The sequence below is a fragment of the Phocoena sinus genome, chromosome 6 (genome assembly GCF_008692025.1).
Source record: "Phocoena sinus isolate mPhoSin1 chromosome 6, mPhoSin1.pri, whole genome shotgun sequence".
Classification (NCBI taxonomy): Eukaryota; Metazoa; Chordata; class Mammalia; order Artiodactyla; family Phocoenidae; genus Phocoena; species Phocoena sinus.
In genome coordinates this window covers 65,183,636-65,206,555 of record NC_045768.1, presented here as the reverse complement: position 1 = coordinate 65,206,555, position 22,920 = coordinate 65,183,636, and the positions used below count along the sequence as shown (strand labels likewise).

Genomic DNA, 22,920 nt, shown 5'->3' with positions numbered 1-22,920 from the left:
AATCACACAGGCTCTCCTCAGGCTAATGCCATAAAAAACAAGTAAGCCACAGAGTAAGTTCTTTCTCGAGTATGAGACCCCAGCAGCCTTTAGAATCTACCTTTTTTGGGTCTCTCTTCAGTGCCTTCAGGTAGATTTTTTGTGGTTGAAGGTTGTTACCTGCAGGAGGTACTTCTCTAGACTTGGGTCGGCATTCTTCACAGTTTGACATTTATGATTTTTATAGATCCCTTCTGCATGAAGTGCAGATTTTGAGTTCACCAAGTGTCTATGTCTCCAAAGGCTTTGGAATTGTCTGATAATGACAAACTAAACAGCTGGCAGTGTCGGGGGTGTGTTGTGGGGTGTGGGTGAGTGGTAGGTGGGCTCACCAGTTTCTCGGGTATGTTTGTTGTACTGAGGCAGATTTGGGGGTATTTAAGCCTTTCCTAGCCTCTCCAAAAAACAGCCTCCAGACCACAGTTATATCCTATATAAAGGATATAAACAGAAAAGGGCCTTAACATGTGGTTGATCCCCACTCAGTAATGACTTTGGGCAGGTCCTCTAACATCTCAGAGCCTCAGTTTTCTCATCTGTTGAGATGTAAGCCCTGCCCACCTCACGGTGAAGGTGCTTCGGAGGCAATAAAACAGATGTGCAGAAATAATACTATGCTTCCTCTGAGCCCAGACATAACTGCTGAGCGGTGTCAGAGGCTCTCAAACTGCACCTGAGGCCCATCACCCTGGAGCCTAGTTTTCAATGTTTATATATGTTTCTAGAAATCAATGGGAAATTCCAAGTCAGCTAGAAACATCAAAAAGCCATGAAAGTATATAGATAGTGTAAAGTATAGAGAATAGTGTAAATTATTTCCCCTTAAAAATCTTTTTTCCTCCCCAGCATATTAGCTAGTATGCCATTTTGGGGGAAATTACTTGAGATACCTGGTAACTTGGGAACATGTAAAATCACCTCCGTGGCTGCTTCCAGTCACCACATTCCACTCTCTGTCGTAACTGTGAGTCAAGGAGAGCTTCCTTCACTCCAACTAAATCCCAGGGTTGTAGTCTTGTGGATATGGAAAGTCATGTACTTTTATCCCTCATTCTATATTTGACACCCACAAAAGAAGCTGAAAGAATTGAAGTGGATTGTTCAAAGATCACAAATCAGGGTCTCAAGGAGCTAAGATATGAGGCTTAATTACTGATGGTCCAGTATCTGCATGGGAATCAGGCTCACTTGGAGCAGTGAGGACCTACCTCTTTTTCACGTCGGTCAGTTGAACAAAAGGAAAAATTGATGAAAATGAAATGAATGTGGTTTTATCGAATCACATGAAAATAAAGCTATATTTTCCCCGCTTAGATTGTTTTCCTCATTGTTGAAAGAATATCAAGGAGAAAAGGATCACAGCATTTCATTTAGATGGAATGTTAATGTTAGTCTTTGTGTGCTAAGTAGCAGCACAAAAGCACTTTTCTAGTTTTTCATCTTGATCCCTTAGAGGGTGGGCTATATCCGCCAGGTAGGCTGCTTGTGCCCGGGGAGCTCAAGTTGCTTACCACGGTTTACAGCAGCGATTCTTAAGGCCTGGTTCTTGAATTAGCAGCAGCAGCTGCAGCAACAAGTGGACCCCACCCCAGACCTGTCTAATCAGAAACGCTGGGGATCGGAGCCAGCAATCTGTGTTTCAACAAGCCCTCTGAGTGATTCTCTTGCATGCTCAAGTTTGAGAGCCATTGCTTTAGAGACACGTAGAGCTACATTGCAGTGCTGAGTCAAAACTGATTTTAGAATATAGATGTTACTATGTGTAGGTCTTAGGGAGGAGGTTTGTATCTGACTCTTCTCGGTGAGTGTAGGAATTGCCTAATATAAATCCAAAGTGCTCAGTCAGAAGTGTTGTAAGTACTAGGCCTATAAGTGGCTATGAGAATAGAATTGCCAAAGATGGCCAAAGATAATTATTGGTTTACTAAAACTGTGCATGAAATACAATTTTTTTATCATAAAAAGATGCTAGTATTATTCAGAATGTGAAGAATATTTGGATTGTAGGACAATAATGGATTCTAGCAATGTAAGGGGAAACATGCCAGAAAAGAAGGCACAACAGAACCCCGAGAAAGAGGACTTGAAGGAGGTGTCTTCAGGAAAGAAGGTGTGCATGGGCTGCAAAACTACTCTAAGTAGGCTACTCCAATCCAACACTGGGTTAGAAGTTCCAAATGCTTCAGCTGAAATCAGTGGGAAGGCATATGGGAACCCAGAACATCTAATAACACTTCGAATTAGATACTTACACATATACATTTAAGATTGTTTGCATCTAACAGAAAACTCAGTATAATGGTGACTTAAACAAGATAGTAATAGAAATTAATATAATTAATAGTAATTGAGAATAATAGAAATTTGGAGGCTGCTGGTCAAGTACTTGTGTGGTAGCTCCAAAGTCATCAGGAATCTGGACTCTTTCTGTCTTTTTGTCCCACTATTCTAGTTTATGGCTTCCATTCTCAAGGTATTACTTCATGGTCCAAAAGGGCAGCAGGAGCTCCAGCCATCATGTCTGTTCCAGGCTGTTGGAAGGAGGAGAGGTAGAAGGGTAAAAGTGCCACATGCCTTTGTTCAGTCCTTTCCTTTTAAATAGCCTTCCTGGAAGTCAAATATAATATATTTCACTGACTGGAATTTAGTTACATTGGCTATTCCTAGTTGTAAAGGAGTTCTTGAAAATGCCATCTTTTAGCTGGACACCATGCTGCCTTATATAGAATCAGGTTCTCTTACCAATAGAACAAGGGGAGAACAAACAGCAGGTGGCAAAGAGCACCTCTGCCACAGATTCCTTATTTATTCTTGTTTTTAAATCCTCAAGGCTGCACTCTGAGGTTTCATATTTGCCGCAGTTAGTCTCTGTTCCACTTTTCTCTTCTGTGGGTCTCTCCTCACCTGAAAAAAATGAGATTAATCTAATTTAAAGAGATATAGTGAAAATAAATAGAAGGTGATTGGAAAGATTATAGGTATATGTGTGTGTGAAAAAGTGAACAACTGATAAACAGGGCAAAATGAGTGTTTACCCAGCTCCAAATGCCTAGAGCAGGGATATTCTTAAAGGAGAATTTCAGCCTCCACTAAATGATGAGGTTTTTTCCCCTAGCATTTAAGCCTCTCTCAGGGACCTGAATTAATCTCCTTTAGGTCACTGAGGGACCTCTAAGTACTTAGCTCTTGTATAATTTTGAAAACAATGAGTAGGCATTAAAGATAGTCATCATGCCTGCCACATCACCCTATGAAAAACATTATTTACTTTTCAGATTTCATGTAATTTGCATTCTTTAATCTCCCTCATTATTACTGGTTTTCTCTGTTTTTTAAAAAATCATTATGCTAAAGCACTGGCATTTCAAGGTCTAAACAAAATGCTCTGTGTACTATGAACTTTATATACTTTCATTCATTCACTCAGTAACCATTTATGACATATCCATTTAGTGTTGGGCACTGGGGTTTTGTTGTATACACAAAACTCAAGGTTCCTTCCCTCATGGAGCTTACACTACAGTGTATGTGAGGGTGTTGTTGAGGGAGATAGACCATAAGCAAGTAAACAGATAAATGAACAAGATATTTTCAGATAGTGATAAATGCTAAGAGGTAGTAGGAAGACACAATAGTAGGTGATGGAGAGGGAGGGGTACTTTAGAAGGGGAAGTTCCCATGTTGAGCTAAGATATGAATGTGAGACAAAGCCATTGACAAATACATGACTTACAATGATACAAGCGCCTGAAAATTTTAATTTCTAAGTGCAAAATCATTCTCTCTCCTACGACACAAATGATAAAGAGGCAATTTTTATTTGAATCAAGTATCAACAAAAAAACCCTTACATCTGCTAAGGGTAGCAGGTGTAAGAATACTAAAGATTAGACTGTCTGCAATATTAGATTTAATCTGAAACCTAAACAGCTACCAGTAGATGTATCTTCAAAATGAAACAAATTCAGACACTGCTTTTGTTGAACCCCTAAGCTAGGTTTTTTTTGGGAAATGGAATACTTGACTAATCTCATTTGACTGATAGAGTACATCATTATCAGCAAACTGGCAAGGGGAATTCTGTTACAAAAATGAATTCATTCTAATTATTATTTGAAAAAATCTGTTTTATATTTGTGATTCATAATCTTGAGGAATCACACATGTGCAGGAAGGGGAAGTTGGCATCTGCCATGAGCAGAGCAAATTTGATTAGATGTTCCAGTGACTAGAGCACACTTATTCATTCAGTGTTCATAATTGGCTCCCTCAGAAATGGGAATGGTACTTATCTAATGGGGTGAATTTAAAGTATACAGGGTGGCACCTCCTAGAGAAATGGAAATAAAAACAAAAAATAAACAAATGGGACCTAATGAACCTTAAAAGCTTTTGCACAGCAAAGGAAACCATAAACAAGATGAAAAGCCAACCCTCAGAATGGGAGAAAATATTTGCAGATGAAGCAACTGACAAAGGATTAATCTCCAAAATTTACAAGCCCCTCATGCAGCTCAATATCAAAAAAACAAAAAACCCAATCCAAAAATGGGCAGAAGACCTAAATAGACATTTCTCCAAAGAAGATATACAGATTGCCAACAAACACATGAAAGGATGCTCAACATCACTAATCATTAGAGAAATGCAAATCAAAACTGCAATGGGATATCACCTCATACCAGTCATAATGGCCATCATCAAAAAATCTACAAACAATAAATGCTAGAGAGGGTGTGGAGAAAAGGGAACCCTCTTGCACTGTTGGTGGGAATGTAAGTTGATACAGCCACTATGGAGAACAGTATGGAGGTTCCTTAAAAAACTAAAAATAGAGCTACCATACGACCCAGCAATCCCACTACTGGGCATATACCCAGAGAAAACCATAATTCAAAAAGAGTCATGTACCACAATGTTCATTGCAGCTCTATTTACAATAGCCAGGTCATGGAAGCAACCTAAATGGATAAAGATGAATGGATAAAGAAGATGTGGTATATATATACAATGGAATATTACTCAGCCATAAAAAGAAACGAAATTGAGTAATTTGTAGTGAGGTGGATGGACCTAGAGACTGTCATACAGAGTGAAGTAGGTCAGAAAGAGAAAAACAAATACCATATGCTAACACATATACATGGAATCTAAAAAAACAAAACAAATGTCTGAAGAACCTAGGGACAGGACAGGAATAAAGATGCAGATGTAGAGGATGAACTTGAGGATACGGGCAGGGGGAAGGGTAAGCTGGGACGAAGTGAGAGAATGGCATGGACATATATACACTACCAAATGTAAAATAGATAGCTAGTGGGAAGCAGCCGCATAGCACAGGGAGTTCAGCTGGGTGCTTTGTGACCACCTAGAAGGGTGGGATAAGGAGGGTGGGAAGGAGATGCAAGAAGGAGGAGATACGGGGATATATGTATATGTATAGCTGATTCACTTTGTTTTAAAGCAGAAACTAATACACTATTGTAAAGCAATTATACTCCAATAAAGATGTTAAAAAAAAAAAAAAGTACACAGGGCAGGACTTCCCTGGTGGCGCAGTGGTTAAGAACCCGCCTGCGAATGCAGGGGACTAGGGTTCGAGCCCTGGTCTGGGCAGATCCTACATGCCATGGAGCAACTAAGCCTGTGAGCCACAACTACTGAGCCCGCGCACCACAACTACTGAAGTCTGCGTGCCTAGAGCCTGTGCTCCGCAGCAAGAGAAGCCACCGCAATGAGAAGCCTGTGCACCACAACGGAGAGTAGCCCTTGCTCACCGCAACTAGAGAAAGACTGTGTGCAGCAATGAAGACCCAATGCAGCCCAAAATAAATAAAGTTAATCGTTATTAAAGTATACGGGGCTTCAGATTTGATCTCTCATTTAAAAAAAATTACCAACTTTTATCTATAAGAATGATTTCTGGGGGCTTCCCTGGTGGCGCAGTGGTTGAGAGTCCGCCTGCCCATGCAGGGGACACGGTTTTGTGCCCCGGTCTGGGAAGATCCCATATGCCCTGGAGCGGCTAGGCCCGTGAGCCATGGCCGCTGGGCCTGCGCATCCGGAGGCTGTGCTCCACAACGGGAGAGGCCACAGGAGTGAGAGGCCCGCATACGGCAAAAAAAAAAAAAAGAATGATTTCTGAAAAATTAAACTTGATTCTCACTATAACATAATCATGCCACTAATTAGTGCCAAGTTCTTTTGTACCTCTTCAAAATTTGAGGAGTTGAAATTTGAAAGACAATAATAAAGCATACAAGAGAGGAAGAAGCCACCACAGGATGGTTTAATGTCAAATAATATGATATTAATTTAGGAGCCAACTAAATTTTAGAACTTTAAAAAACAGAATCATGCATGAGCAATACAGAGTGGAATCTGGATCCAGACAGGAAATCCAGCCTCAGAAAGCTAAGCATAAACAGGAGGTTGGGGGAGGAATGGAAACTTTCAGGTGTATTGGAATTAAATGACCCCTAGGTCCTTTCTAGCTCCACATATCTGATTCTAAGAGTGCTGAAAGAATGTGTTAACCTGTTTTTAAAAGTGGCATTATTGAAATATAATGTACATGACCATAAAACTCACCCATTATAATTATACACTTCAAGGATTTGTAGTAAATCGTAGAGCTGTGCAATCGTCACCATAATCGAATCCATTTTTTTCCATGTTGTTTGTGGGGTAGAAGCCATTTTATTTTTCTAGTATAAAGGTACATAGTGACGCATTAAAATTGTAGTAAGGTGACTCACTGAAAGTATGTGTAATGGACATGTGCAGGCAGCTGATCTACTGAAACAAATAGGGAGAAAGAAAGGGAAGGTGGTGGCTGGAGGCAGTGCAGAACAATGGTTACCACCACGCCTTAAGGTCAGATTGCTGAAGTTCAGATTCTGGCATCCCTACTTCCTTAATAGCTGTCTGACCTCAAACAAGTTACTTAAACTCTCTGACCCTCATTTCACTCATCTGTAAGTTAACAGCACCTACTTCATGGGGTTATGAAGGGTAAAGGAGATAATTTATGCAAGGGGCCCAGCATAATCCTGGCACATAATAAGTACTCAATAAATGTTAGCAAGTTTTATAATTGTCACTGGATGACCATTAAATAGCCCTTCATGAGCCAGACACAAAAGATCATGTGCTCTGTGATAGAATTTATATGAAATTCTAGAAAAGGCAAAATGAGAGTGACAGGGCTTCCCTGGTGGCGCAGTGGTTGAGAGTCCGCCTGTTGATGCAGGGGACATGGGTTCGTGCCCCGGTCTGGTCCGGGAAGATCCCACATGCCCCGGAGTGGCTGGGCACAACAGTGAGAGGCCCGTGTACCGCAAAAAAAAAAAAAAAATGAGAGTGACAGAAAGCAGATCAGGCAGATCAGTGGTTGCCAGAGGCCAGGGAGTGGGGGAAGGAAATTGACAGCAAAGAGGCACAGGGAACTTTTTGGGTGTGTTTTCATGATTGGAATGGTGTTTTGTAAACATCTGTTATCAAATTACAAACTTAAACTTGGTGAATTTTATCGTATGTAAAATAAAGCTGACCAACCCCCCGCCCACCAAATACCCTTATAATTTTTCAGTTGGATAGTTCAGTTATCTTACATGTTATACGCAGGAATCAATTTCTAAACGAAGCCAACAAATATTTGTTGAGCATCTACCACGTGTAAGGCACTGTTCTACGTGCTGGGGATACAGTTTTGAAGAAGACAAAAAGCATCCGCACCCTCATGGATCTTATAGTTCAAGCACGAATTATGCACATATGTTTGGGGTTACAAAATGGGTCATCGTGACAGGATATTGGGAGGAGGGGTAGAGGAGCTCTAAGTTGTATAAATATATGTCCTATGGTTTTTCTGTTATTTTTCAACCATACACAGAAGCAAACACAGCATTCCTGTATCTGAAGATGATGTCCCTGACTTAGTGTCTGGACAGGTGGAATGACAGAGACCTTTGGGTGACTTGTGACCTTGACTCAAGGCTGCTCTCTGGCCTCACCATCTGCGAGATGCAGTGCACACTTGGCGAGGGAGGGGGACTGGCACTGGCCCAGAGACCAGGTGGACGGTTCAAAGGGGCATCAGGGTTAGGTGGCTTTGACCTTGGTTGGCCTCGTTAACCCAGCGCTCTCTTGGCTCCAGTCCTCCCCACAGAGTACTGGTAGCTGGTACTCTCAGGTGCCTTTCCAGAGAGTGGGCCAGACCACAGAACTTCGCCAGTGACTCCGCCCACGAGGTGACTCCGCCCACGCAATGACCCCTCCCGTGTGGATCCTAAGTGGATGCCGTCTGGAGGCGGAAAAGCGTTGGGGAATCTGATTGGCTGCTCTAGTCAGAGCCGCGTAGAGGGCGGGGCGAGGCCTGCAGGGGGCGGAGCTTGTGTAGAGGCCCGCCCCCCGGCGCCGGTTCGGGAAATGGATGCTCCTCTGGTGTGCGGGCGCCGGGGGCGGGGAAAGCACACGCCCAGCTGCGCGCTGGCCCCGCCCGGGACCCGGCGGGAGCGCGGGGCCATTCTCTTCCTCCTTTGCTGGCGCTGGGCTGAACCCGGAGCCGAGAAACTGAGTTGGCTCTGAGCTCCCTATTTGGTTTCTGGGCGGCGGCAGCCGGAGGAGGAACATGGCGCTCGTAGGCAACGGAGCAGAGTTGGAAGCGGACGAGGTACTGGCTGGTGGGGAGTGTGGGCACTGCCCCTGGAGCCCGGAAGGAATGAGCGAGCTCGGCAGGGTTGAGCGAGTCCGGCAGGGACGGTCAAGGTCCCGCCCCCTTGCTTCCCAGTCTGGGACCTGCAGCCTCCCGCCCGGGGGAACGGACAGGGGTTGCGGCTGGGGACACGAGGCCTTGGGAGGTCTGTCCTCGCTGCAGCGAGGAGTGTCTCTGCGGCTCTCGGAGCGGAGGCGCTGCTGAAGTTGCGGGCGCCGGCAGCGTGGGCTCTTGCGGATCGGAGGACACCACGTCCGGCCAGCGGGTGGATGGGTGCGAACGCGCGGGAGCGCAGGACCCGCAGTACAGAGCAGTACTGAGCCTCATCAGGGACGCCTAGGCTTTATGAGGTCTGACTCTGAAGTCCCGACATTGGCCCTTTAGAGTTTGTAGAATCGTCTCTTGACCTGGGAATCTCACCTTCTCTGCAAGTTTCCGGTGGCAGAACAGAAAGGCTTGCAATCGATGAGAGGAGGGGGACAGCCGGAGGAAAAAGGAGCCCTCGGGGTGTCTGCACCCGCGGGCAGTGCAGGGCTGCCCAGGGGCTGGAAGGCTAGGGACCTGGAGCAGCAGCCCAGGAATTGGTGCTTTCCCCTCCGTATACGGGGCCCGGGCCTTTTCCCAGCAGGTTCCCAGTGTGGGTGGTGGACGGAGGGAAGCCGCTTGGAGAGCCGACTCCGGCCTCTAGTGGTCTCGACTGTCTTTAAATAATTAGCCACTTCCTTCTGTGGCTGGCGCGCCCGGGTCTGAGCACCCTCGGGCGGGCGAGCAGGACCTGTTGATTTATCGACTGTTCCTTTGAGCAGTTGGCAGCTCCGGAGAGACGCGCTCTCCGGCGCTTGAAGTTGAGGCCAGCGGCGACGGCCGCAGGAGCAGCACCCACAGCGGCTGCTGCTGCCATTTTACCTGACTTGAATTTTACAAGTCGCTGCCTGAGGAGGCTTAGTTTCAAATGATGCAGTAGTGGAAGATCTGGAGTTGGCGGGTTAAGCTTCCTGTCCATCTCTTTCAGTGTCGGGAAACTCTTTTGACAACGAATACTATGTTTGAAATGTAGCACTTAAAATAAAACTAAAACCGAGCTCCAGCTCCTTTACACGACTGGCCGACAGGAGGGCAAGCCTGACTGTCCAGAAGCTTCCTTACAACCTGTGCCTTCCAAGGAGGGTGTCAGGACCACAGATCAATGAACTAGAGCTTGCATAGCTGCATCTATTGTTGAAGCTTTAAAATTACACATAAAGGCAAATGATGAAATAGCATATTTGTTGCCGTTTTCATCTGTGACAACCTTTCTTTATTTACATCTTTAGGCTGTCTTTTTGGTACGACCTGGAGCCGGCTTTTTTCATTCCTCCTGTCTTAGATCTTTTCTGTAACCAACATCATAACACTCATAGTGCTTTGACTATACATTCACTTTATCCCTTAAAGGTTTTTATCGCTCCCTGCTGTATATTAAATTATGTATCCGTGTTCTTGGCATGCAAGGCTCTCTACAGTGTAGTCTCAATCTGATGTCCCAGCCTTGTCCCCAGTCACTTTTCTATTTATAACCACTTAGTTTAATGTGTTATGCCTGTATTAGAAATAAGGAAACAAGACTGGGAGTAGGGAATTCCCTGGCAGTCCAGTGGTTAGAACTCTGCCCTTCCACTGCAGGGGGCATGCGTTCGATCCCTGGTTGGGGAACTAAGATCCCACATGCTGCATGGCACAGCCAAAAAAAAGGGACTGGGAGTAGCTGGTAAATGTGGAGTGAAATTTTTGAATCCCTGGGCTTCTTGGTGAAAAAGATTTGCTACACTTAGGGTGATATAATTGTCTAGACCAGGGCATTGTTGGGAGAGAACACTTGGACAGTAGGTGTAAACTGGGACTGTCTTGGGCATATTGAGACATGGCTACCCTAGCTGTGCCCACAGCCTGCAAGGTGAACCTAATGCCATGCGTTTGCTAGGGAGGAGGGCTCTGGCTCTGTGGGGGAAATTAGGTTTTAGAGCAGCAGAGAGCCTGGCACACAGATACTTGGTAATACATATTTATTGAATGAATAAATTCAATGAATTTATTGAATGAATGAAGACTATGCTTAATAACGTCTCAGTTTTTGCCATATCTTTCATTTGTTTTTTAAAATTCAGTAACTGTTAGGCTCCCATTACATGTTAGGTACTCTACTGGTCCTAGGAAATGAGCAAAGTACAATCAGAATTTTTTTGTTCATGCCAAATCCACTTTTGTTCCTCATGGTGCACCATTTCCATTGGAATAAATTTTGCAAACATTTATTGAACATTTGCTTCGTGCTTAAACTTAGTAGGTGTCTTAGAAACGGAAGGCAGTTTTGGCTCTCTACGGTTCTCAGTCTGGGTAAGGAGATATGGCACGTGAACACGAACTCTAGAAAAGTGATCTAGGCAGGGTAAGCAAGTAAGAAGTGATGCATTGTCAACCGGGTACCCTTGACTTATTTGTGGAAAGTCCCTCACTTTCAGTGGGCTGAAGCACTCTACCACAAGCGCACAAGACCCTGCTCTTCAACTTTCTGGATGTGTGAAACTAAAAGAGCTGGGAAGTTTTTCAAACAATATAAATTTGATAGTCTTTGAGGCCACTATTTCATATGCTAGGAAAGTAAAAAGGGACAAATTGGTGTAGTTGGAAAAGTGGTAGGTTAGGAAATAGGTGAACTGGGCTCTCAGCTCAGTCACTAATTTGCCCAATAGCCATTCATTCATTAAGTGTGCAAACATCTGACTGTGTTCTGTGCCAAGCCTGGTCCTAGCTTGGAGATACAACAGTGACCCAGGCTGACAAGGTCTCTGTCTATAACAATATAGTGACCTTGATTGAGCCAGTCTCTCTACCTCTTAGGGCTCTTTTAAGTTTCCTCATCTGAAGATGGAGGGGATCTATGAGCCCTGAGTTTTCTTCCAGCTCCAAAAGTCTACACTTTTAGAGGTGGGGGGCTCCTTTGTTTGGGAGAAAGGCTAATAGTATGGGAATCCCTTTTCTTTAAAAGTACCCAAGGAGATGATGGTAGTAGAGGGGCCCTTATTATCGTTGTGGGATGGGGTGTTTTCTTAGGTAAACTGGGGTTTTTTTTGTTTTTTGTTTTTCTCTAGGTGCTAGGAGGATAAACGTGGGAACACAGAGGTTAGGGCTTGCAGCCTCAGGGGTGGCAAAAATTGGTTCTGGAGGGAGGCAGAAACTTCTCAGATGTTCCAGTGGTTTGTGGCCCTTCAAAGCTTGGTAGGCAAAATCTTACTTCTTAACATTTAAATTTCTCTCATTGGTTTTTCTTGGGTATTACACAAGCAACATTGACATTGAGTTCATGGAAGATATACAGAATGTATGCAGGGTCATTACTACAAACCTATGGCAACTAGATGGCTATGACCGGAGAACTTTCTGTCCATCAATAGCTTGATCCTGAAGCCATATCTCTGTTGGTGACTTCCTTATCCATTAGGGCTGCCTTTGGCTGCCCTGTGGATGTTAAGTGCTTATGTTCGACCCACACTGCTTTGTGTGTGACTTGGGATTTGAAAATTAAATAAAAGTACTTTATATTTTATTCTTTAATCCTATTAGAATTATTCAACCCACTAATAACTATGCCAAGTATTGAAAAGAGAAACTATTGATGATATCTGAATGAATATGTAGCAGCTGGATAAGTTAAAAATTATTTTCTCATATAAAACAAGAGTTAAGTTCATGAAAAATAACTTTTAAGAAGATTTTGTTTTCAATTGTTTTACCTTTTCTGGAAAAATAGCAGTTTTGAAAGTTTGAAAAATTTGGTTACATTGCTATTATTATGTAGAAATTGGCAATTTTTATGTATAATTTGATACATCACATTTTTACATTAAAAGTTACTCAGCAAATACAAAGTTTAATGTTAATAGCTTTAAATTTTAAAACATGACTTAACATTTTTATTGCCATTCTGAACCCATTATTATATAAGAAGAATAAACTTTATACTTGCTCTTATGTATAAAGTACAGATATATCTCTGTGCTATTAACATTTCATGGGGGATGTGGTTAGGGAAAAAAATGTCTAAAAAGGCTCCTGGGGCAGGAGGACAATATTGAAAAAAAGTTGAGAAACACTGGATTAGGGAAAGAAATGGTTCATGTGACAGATGCTTTCATGGCCTGAATTTTTGGCCCAGGACTTTTTGGATCTAATTCTGATTTAGAAATTTTCCCCACTGGCATTTTAGATGAAGTTTAGATAAAACTGATTGCTACAGTTTTCTTTGTATCAGATTCATTCTTTCATTCCTTCAGTGTTCATTGAGCACCTCCCCAGGTGCAGCAGTCTTCAGGTGCTGGAAGTCCATACTGAGATAAGATGGCTTGATTGCTCCTGAGGAACACACGCTCTAGCAAAAGACACAGTTACACAAGTAACGAGTGCTGTCTTTGGGTCAGGGTAGATTTTAGGTAGGAGGGCCATATAATTTATCATCCACAGCAGGGCCCTGGGGAAGTCAGTGTGCTGCTTTCAATAATTACTCCAGGACAACAGGTGCAAACAGGAATGGTTGGTTGCCCTTGTTTAGCTAAAGGCTGGCAAAGACTTTAAAGAAGAGGTGGTATTTGAACTGGGTGTTTAAAAAAATTTTTTTTATTAAAATATAGTTGATTTACAATGTTGTGTTGTTTCAGGTGTATAGCAAAGTGATTCAGATGTATGTGTATATATATATATTTTTCTTTTTTAGATTCTTTTCCACTTTAGGTTATTGCAAGATTTTGAGTATAGATCCCAGTGCTATACAGGAGGCCCTTGTTGGTCATCTATTTTATATATAGTAGTATGTATATAAAGGAAACAATCCCATTTACCATCGCATGAAAAAGAATAAAATACCTAGGAATAAACCTACCTAAGAAGGCAAAAGACCTGTACTCTGAAAGCTATAAGATGCTGATGAAAGAAATCCAAGATTACACAAACAGATGGAAATGCATACTGTGTTCTTGGATTGGAAGAATCAATATTATTAAAATGACCATACTACCCAAGGCCATCTACAGATTCAATGCAATCTCTATCAAGTTACCAATGGCACGTTTCACAGAACTAGAACAAAAACTTTTAAAATTCGTATGGAAACACAAAAGAGCCCGAATTGGCAAAGCAATTTTGAGGAAGAAGAATGGAGCTGCAAGAATCCGGCTCCCTGAACTGGATCTTGAAGGGTGTGCTAGGTGGAGCAAGTGCAATAAGGCAGAGGCGTGGGTGGAAGTTGAGATGGGGCGGGCATGAGAGCACGCCCTGGGGTCAGCAGGGTGCTCAGCATATGGGGAGGAGTGCCTTGGAGGGCTGCGATCTCCTAAAAAATGGGGACCCAGAGGGCTTTTTAACTAGGCAAGAGTGATACAATTATTTATTTTAGGAAGCTAAGTCTGGTGATGTTGGTGCAACCAGGCTGGAGGTGGTGGCAGGAAGGGCAAGAGGCTGTTGCGACAGTTCAGAATGGGAGGTTGCGAGGACTGGAGTGGAGCAGAGGTCTTGGGGTTGGAGAGAGGAGGCCAGAAAGGAGGGACTTCTCAGGGAGGACTCGGAGGAGGAATTGGCCTGGTGGCCTGTTCCCTAGTTGGAGGGGCAGTGGAACGGGCGGAAGGAAGGAGCCGGTAAGAGATGATTCTTGGCTGGCTGGCGGTGCTGTTACCTAAGAAGACAACTGGGTAGGATTCAGCCTTCCGGTGGGTGTGGAGGGTGGGGAAGGACCTCATGCAGAATTGACTCACCTGCTTGGCTCACTGTGACTTTCCTTACTGAGGGAGCACGGCCATTTGCTTATGAGTGGATGAATCTGGGCAAGGTTAGGAAAGGATGTTTGTAAATTGGTCCAGCAGGTGAGCGAGAGGAAAAAAATAGCATCAGCTTACCGTCGTCAGTCTGGAAGCCAGCTCAGGTTAACAAACAGGCAATTTTCCTGAAATGTTCAATTTTTTTTTTTTTGCGGTACGCGGGCCTCTCACTGTTGTGGCCTCTCCCGTTGTGGAGCACAGGCTCCGGATGTGCAGGCTCAGCGGCCATGGCTCACGGCCCAGCCGCTCCGCGGCATGTGGGATCCTCCCGGACCGGGGCACGAACCCGTGTCCCCTGCATCGGCAGGCGGACTCTCAACCACTGCACCACCACGTGCGCCACATGGTGGACATGCCACCGTGTCCCCTGAAATGTTCAATTTTGAATCATTTGAAAGCCCATCTGTTCTGGGAATGCTACTTTCTCAGTGAAACTTGCCCTCATTTTCTGCTCACGTCCCCTTTGCCCCACACCTCCTACCTCCCCCTCAAGTCCAGAGGTGCAGGCGTGCTTCTTAGACAGGAATCAGTTCTTCCTTGGGTTAGCTGTTTGCTTTCCTTCCTATCTTAGCTCCCTGCGCACGGGTGCTGTTACTAATTATGCACCGTGTGAACTGGATACTGTGAATTTTGAGAGGCTAGTGGTTTCCGTCTGGCTGTCTGTTGACAGTCCTCCGGCCCCCAGTCTCAGGTGCCCCGGTGGCCAGCTCAGGCAGGTCTCCTGAAGTTACTGTGTGCTCACTTCCCAGGAGAGGAGTGCCCGGGGATTCGCCTGGGCGCTGAGAGGCTTCCTGGGGAGAGCTTCCCTTTGTCAAACCTCCCCTCGGTCACTGTGTCAGAACTTTCCTCTTCCATCCCTGTGCTTAGTGGGAGTCGGTCACATACCCAGACTCTGGCCAGTTGGCCGTACTGGCTAGGTCACCACACCTCTCTAAAGGGAATCTTGACGTGTTGACTTCCTGGCAGTTCATAATGCCATTATGCATCTTGAGCTCTTTATTGAAAGACTGGGTGTGTAGTAAGAGCTTTTTTTGCTGAGATCTGTGGACCTGTATTTTAAAATATTTTAGTGAAATGATGCACTATGTATATTTGTTGGGTCTGATTGTAACTAGTGAAGGAGAAGATTATTCAGTCTAAGTTAATGTATTGGGTTTTATGCCAGGTGCTCCTGCCCTAAGTGATGGTCTAGTGGGAGGTGGGGGGCAGGTGTGTAAACAAATAGATGCAGTTCTCTGTGCTGAGAACTACACAGGAGGGATGCCGAGGTGCTTTGGCAGCACGGAGGAGGGCATCTCACCTGGAGTGGGGAGAGGGAATGGGTAATCAGGGATGGTTTCCTCAAGGAGGCCGTTTCCTCAAGGAGGCCATTTCTTAGACATTCTGGGTCTTGCGGGATGAGTAGGGGTTAGCCATGTAGAAGAGAGCTGGGGACAAAGGGGACTCTTGCAGTGCGTCCCAGGGAGAGGGAACAGCAGGCATAGGGTTCGGAGGTGAAGAAGTGCTTGTGGTGCTCTGGGTGGCAGGAAATGAGGCTCAAGGGCAGGAAGGGCTCTTCTAAGTTTTTCATGCTGAATCGTGGATATCATGATGTGCAATGGGGTGCATTTAAGGGTTTCAGCTGAGCAGAGGTGTGGTGAGATCCGTGCTGTAGGTTGGTCCCTCTGGCAGTGCATGGAGGCCGATTGATTGGAGGAAGACAGGACCGGAGGTGGGGAGGGAGGTTGTTTTCTGGTGTTTTTGTTTTGTTGAATGACTGTTACAGCCCCCTGAAGGCCCACTCTGTGCAGCGCTAGCTAGGTACTGGGATAACACGATGGGAAAGACATGGTTTTGATCCCTCTGGAGCAGCCAAGCAGGTATATGGACACACAAAACCACTCTCACCTGGAATGGAGGGGCGAGTTCGGCGAGCTTGTAAGCAGGCCTGGGGGCTTCAAGAAGGAGGAGGAAGAGAGGGCTTTCCTGGGGTCGTCACTCACCCTGAAGGTGCTGGTGAGGCGTGCCCCCCTGCCCCTCCGCCCCCAGGTCAGATCAGCTAACTTGGTTTCCAGACCAAGTCTTTACTGCCCAACTGTGTGACTTAACCCCTTTGGGCCTTGGTTTCCTCTTATGTAACCTGAAGGAATTGACCTTGATGATCTGTTTCTGAAGTTCTCGGCTTTGACATTTGTGATCTAGAAGGTGACATGGGATCTGGACTTTGAGGGGTAGAGTTTTAGCAGGCAGCCATGGAGAGCAGATCACGGCTTCATTCCTTCAGGCAGAGGGACCAGCGGGGAAACATGCCTGGGCATGGGTGAAGCTTGGTGGAGGCTGAAGTGCAGACTGTGGGAGGGCTCTGTGGTCGAGGCTGGAAGACAGTGCTGTGTGTGTTCCAGCAGATTTTGGTAGGTCTTGAACGCTCAGCTAAGCAGTTTGGGTTTTTTGTTTTCATTTGTTTTTTTCAATTTTCTTCCTTGACATATGTATCCTCCCACATTTGGGAAATGTGTTTCTTTTTTTTTTTTTTTTTTTTGATAAAGGAAGCAATGATGATCCCATTTCTTTTCCTTTCCCAGCCCCATTTCCAAAGTACTTAGTTTTAAACTGATGACTGTAACCTGCAACGCACTAGTTAAGGAGGCAGACAAGTCAGGCACGATTGAGTACTTCCATAGGCTGTGTTTTGTCACATAGACTCTTACCCTCAGCTAAGTTCTCAGACGCAGAACCCCTGGACCCACGACTCTGGTGCCGTCAGCAGGACCAGTCAGGGGTTCTCTGAGGGTGTCCCTCTGTCCTTCTTTTCTCTTGCCCTGCTTCTTTAGGCTGCTTTGTCCCAGAGTTCTGGGCTTACTGGTCTATTTTCCATGCATGAATCACAGTCCTTCCACTCAGAGCTAAAGGAAACAAACCTCAGGGTCTCACCTCGTTTTTTCAGACCAAATGGGGTAGGATCTTTTTGAGAGGAGGCGGGCAACACAGATGACAGAGTGGGAGAGTCCGGAAGAGAGGGGAGTGAGGCCTGGCTCCAGGACCCTCTGCCGGAAGCACTCAGATGTCATCATCTGTGCAAAATCATCACCCGAGTGCTTGTTGTTTGAGAATAGCTACCCCTGGCTTGGGTTCCGGTCTAGGCTTCTCGTCTCATTTGCTGTGTGACCTGGGGCTCGTTATTTAACTTGTCCGATGCTTTTCATTTATAAAACAGGAATAATGACAACTACCCCATAAGGTTGGCGAACAGGATGAAATACGAGTCTGTTTTACAAAGCACCTGGCACATAGAAGTACCCTTAACGTGCTAGTTTTCTCTTCCCTTGTGCTTTACCTTAAGGTATTGCTGCCACGGTTTATTATTTATGGGTTTGATGGAGAATCTGTTTTAGTGTGTCCGAATGTAGTTTCACCTTATTTTTGCAGCCTATAGGGGAGAAAGTAATGCAGAAGTTCACAGCCTAGACACAGGCAGTGACTGGCTGAAGGCCACCCAGCTCACTTAGGCATGGAATGAGGGTTAGAAGCCAAGTGCTCTAACTCTACATTCATGGCCCTTTCCACTAGGTCAGGGAGTGGCAGACTGTGTTGCAAGAACAATGTAGCCTCCCTGCTGCCTGTTCTTGTAAATAACGTTTTATTGGAATACAGACATGCCCGTTTGTTTAGGTGTTGCCTGTTGCGGTTTACACTCAATGTCAGAGGTAGTAGTTAGGACACACCGTATGGCCCACGTGGCCTAAATATTTATAGGGTCTTTGTGGAAACATTTTGCTGACCCCTGTACTAGGTGATTTCTAGGGCTATACGTGAGTTTGTTTCTAAAGCGTCGTAAGCTTTATGAATTAAATTTGCTTGTTTCCTTAATACTCCTATTATAGGCATCAAAAACTCGGAAAACATAGAAATCTATTTGACACACCCCATGAAGGGCTATGGCAGAAGTTCTGCAGTCAGACGGGTTTGAATCCCTGCTCCTCCATGTACAGACTTAGATAAGTTAATCTCTCTAAGCTTCAGTTTCTTCATCAGTCAAATGGGGATAATGTTGTAGAACCTGCTTCAGAGAGTTACTTATTTACTTTTGGCTGCGTTGGGTCTTTGTAGCTGCATGCAGGCTTTCTCTAGTCGTGGAGAGTCGCGGCTACTCTTCGTTGCGGTGCATGGGCTTCTCATTGCCACGGCTTCTCTTGTTGCGGAGCATGGGCTCTAGGCGTGCGGGCTTCAGTAGTTGTGGCACGTGGGCTCAGTAGTTGTGGCTCGCGGGCTCTAGAGCGCAGGCTCGGTAGTTGTGGCGCACGGACTTAGTTGCTCCGCGGCATGAGGGATCTTCCTGGACCGGGGCTCGAACCCATGTCCCCTGCATTGGCAGGCGGATTCTTAACCACTGCACCACCAGGAGCGTCCTCAGAGGGTTATTGAGAGGATTAACACCCTATAAAGTGCTTAGCATATGGGGTGCAAATGTTGGCCCTTAGTACTATTATTATTAAGGCTGCATGATGCGGATACTTGACCTTGATTTCCCAATCCGATAAGGAACTGACCTTGCATAAACGTCGGCCCATGCAGAGTCCTGCAAGACTCCTCTTCCACTTGGATTCCTTTAGGATGATGCAGATACCTCTGAAGCTAATCATAGGACTCCAGCTAGGTCAATTCTGCAAGTTTATAATCCTCACCCCTCTCCCTCCCTGAGCGGAGAGGGGAAACCACTTACCGAAAAAGAGAGTATAAACATGGGCTCAAAGGGCCATCTGTTTCAGCAGAACAGTGTTTATAATAGTCAGCAAGGGACTTGGCCATATCCGTAATATTTTGAAACTGACATTTGCCCCCTGACACCTAAGTGGTACGTGTGGTAACCTCTAGTTTCTCCAAATGTGTGGTTGTGCAGGATGGTCCCCTCTTTAACATTGGTGAATGTCATAACATTCTTATGACATTTCCATAAGATCGTAAAGCACCTAGATGTTAATAGGAGACTGTAGGAGGTATGTTTGTGTTTGGCTACTTAGTCTAAGAGGTTAAAAGGTAAAGGAGGTGACAGTGTGTGTGCACTCCTGGGCCCTGGAGGGAGCTCTAGGGTTCTTTCTCTGCCTCAAAATCATGTGCCATGCCAGACTGCTGTGTTTAAAGTTCAAGTCCATCCTCACCTTGCTGCTTAAAATCTGTCCACAGTGTTTCTTTTGCTTTTGAGGTATTATGCAGACACTTGAGCATGGTGTACGAGGCCTTACTTCGGACCTATCTTGGTGGTTCTCACAAGGTGCATAGGTAACCCGGTTAGGGGAGTGGGTGGCTTGTTAAGATGCATGTTCCTAGGTCCTCCCACAAGCCATTCTTCTTCAGTAGGTCTGGGGTGGTTCCTAGGAGTTTGCCTTCCTAACAGGACCTTTAAGATCAGCTGTGGTGAAGTGCTTGTAGCTCCCTTCCGGGCGCCATCTCCCAAAGGGGCAGCCTTTCTCGCTTCTCAGCTTTTTCATACACTGTTTCCTCACTTAGATGATTCCTCTTCATCCTTGAAGACTTCCTTCAGGTACCATTTCTCCTCCAGCCTTTCCAGATATTCCCTTATTTTCTCCCCTCCAGGTACTCAATGACCATTTAGCATTCCTGGCTGCTTCCAAGGAGAAATATTCCTCTTTCACCATACAGGTTATGACACCCAGCAGGGATAGGATGTAGGTGCCTTGGTGTTCCAAAAGGAAAGGGTGGGACTTTCCCCCCCTAGAAAGCAGCAAAGGAACTCCCTTCAGTGCTTTCTAACAACGTGATATTTTTAGCCTTTCAACCAGAAAGGAGAATTTACCTCCATAATCTATTAGCTTTATCTCAGTATTCTTAAAAACAAAAGCTTTATTGAGGTGTAATTTACATGCCATTCATTCACTCCTTTTAAGTGTACAATTCAATGATCTTTAGTAAATTTACATCGTGCAGCTATCACCACAATCCAATTTAAGAACATTTCCATGACCCCATAAAGATTTCCTTTATCTGCTGCTCTCACCTCAATATACTTTTCACCTTTAACTTGATTGAAAAATTAAAAATCATTAGGATAAAATAGAATTTCCCAGGCAGAAGTAAAAATGAGCAGCCATTATATATGATGAGGACAAAGCAGACATGTTAGGCATCAAAAAGCAAGACTGTAGAGCAGAGTGCATTTGGGTCAGCGCTGACTTGGCTCTTAACACTGTGACGTCATCAGAAGACAGGCTCGAGGGCTGAGTGAATTACCCTTGTCGAGATGAATAATTTGTCCCATTTGCAATAAAGCAGAAGATGTGTAGTATATACAGATGATGGTTTTTCCTGATTTTCTGGTTCATTCCCCAAGGCAGATGCTACTTATCCAACATGTTTAGCTTGCTGCCAAAGCACAAACAAGCAATTGCATTTCTAAGCCATTAACAGTTGATTGAAAGGGACTGTCACCCTAGCACAAGTCTCAAATAGGGCAAAGAGTCAAAAAATTTCTGCCTCAGGCTTCCCTGGTGGCGCAGTGGTCGAGAGTCCGCCTGCTGGTGCAGGGGACACGGGTTCGTGCCCCGGTCTGGGAAGATCCCACATGCCGCGGAGCGGCTGGGCCCGTGAGACATGGCCGCTGAGCCTGCACATCCAGAGCCTGTGCTCCGCAACGGGAGAGGCCACAACAGTGAGAGGCCCGCGTACCGCAAAAAAAAAAAAATTTCTGCCTCTTTTCAGGCACCCCATCTGAATTTCAGATTTGTCTCGTATCTGTTCCTAGGAAGGCATGTGGAAGAGAGGAAAGAATGTGGATGGGCTTACAGGTTAGTGGACACGGATTGGGTGCTGTCACTTGCAGAGGCACTGTGACCTTGGGCAAGTTACTTAATCTCTCTGTGAGCTTCAGTCTCCTCATAAGTCAGTGGGGGATTCTAATGGCCACCTCAGAGAGTTGCTACTAGCAGCCTTGGCAACTCATCCAGAGCCATTCATTTGAATAGCAATGATGTATAGATTTTGCTTTTTATCAGTACATAAGAATGGCTAGAATTTTCCAGAGCGGGAAAGAATCCTAGTAAAATTGTATCAAATATTACAACTAGCCATATTGAACATCTTGATATTCAATATGCATTTGCTGATATTCATTTTAAGATCTAGTTTTCAGAGAGAAGGGTTTTTTTTTGTTTTCATTTTAAAATACAAACAATAGTAAATGCCCTCGCAGACACTGGCCCAAGCTAGGTAACCAAGGGCAAGACACTTGGAGCCATAGCCTCCTCCCTCTTACAGTGGGATGAAGTGAAATAACGCATGTAATCTAGCTGGGCTAAATAGGGAGCATTCAGAAAATGAGGATGAGTATAATTTATTCATATGCTTAATGCTTTTAGAAGCCTGAGGTGTTCACATTTCTGACAGTTTTCTATTTAGTAATATTAGCATACGTGCATAGGTGGTATTTCTCCCAACTTTTCAAAATGGAAAACATTGAGATTCGTGGACTTTTTCATCAGACGTCAAGCAAATTTACTCCGATTTCATAAATAGTAGAGATGACTTTATAAGGTGTTAGGTTCCACGAGTCCAACTGTAATGCTAATTATATTGGAAATTTAAAAAGTAAAGCTACTAGCTTAGAAAGAATCTTTTTTTTTTTTAATCTTCTAAAGGCTTACCTGCTTTTACCTCCCTTTATAGTTTATGGTGGAGGAGGTTACATTTTAACCTAGATAAGAGTCCCCCTTTTTGATGTACACAGTCAGAACTTTAAGTCTGCATGCCTCAGGGAGCAGGTTTCACATGAAAATAGATTAGGTTCAACGTGGGGGGGGCGGGTGGACACAACATGTGACATGCTAAAATGAACTCTTGTCTCTTTGTTAAAGACCAAAAAGCATTCCATTTCAATTGTGGCAATTTGGTGACAATTACCCCTTCCATAATTATTTTAGGAGGAAACACAAGACTTTGGGGGAACAATTTAAAGCAGCATTACTCAACCAAAAAAGCCCTCCCCGTGCCTCATCCTTGATCTTCCCTGTCTGTTCCCCTCAATTTACGCTTCTTTTGCCTCCCACGTCTCTGTCATCAGCTAGTCCTGTCAGATCTACCTCCAAAACATGGCTCCTTACTGCATGCTGGCCCCTGCTCTCCATCACCGCTAGGTCCCCAGGCCACACCACTGTCTTCTCCCCCCTGCATTTCTGGAAGAGCATCCTCACTGGTCTCCCTACTTCCTCTCTGGCTCTGCAATCCACTCTCACTCTGCAGCCCAAGGGCACTTTTACAAATAGTAATCACATTGCGCCCCTGCTTCAAACTGTTTATTTAGGATGAAATCCACACTTCTTTTCTTTGGCTTTC

The 22,920-nt window shown here is 44.8% G+C and overlaps 1 protein-coding gene across 1 annotated transcript in view; it reads left to right on the top strand.

Annotated features, from left to right (window-relative positions):
* Window positions 1-8,559: 8,559 nt before the first annotated feature.
* Window positions 8,560-22,920, top strand: part of TTC39B (tetratricopeptide repeat domain 39B) — a 135,767-nt gene continuing 121,406 nt past the window's right edge. The window contains exon 1 of the mRNA XM_032636309.1: window positions 8,560-8,713. Within this exon, the coding sequence (XP_032492200.1) occupies window positions 8,672-8,713 (42 nt within the window). The 5' untranslated portion in view covers window positions 8,560-8,671. The remainder of the gene's footprint in view (window positions 8,714-22,920) is intronic.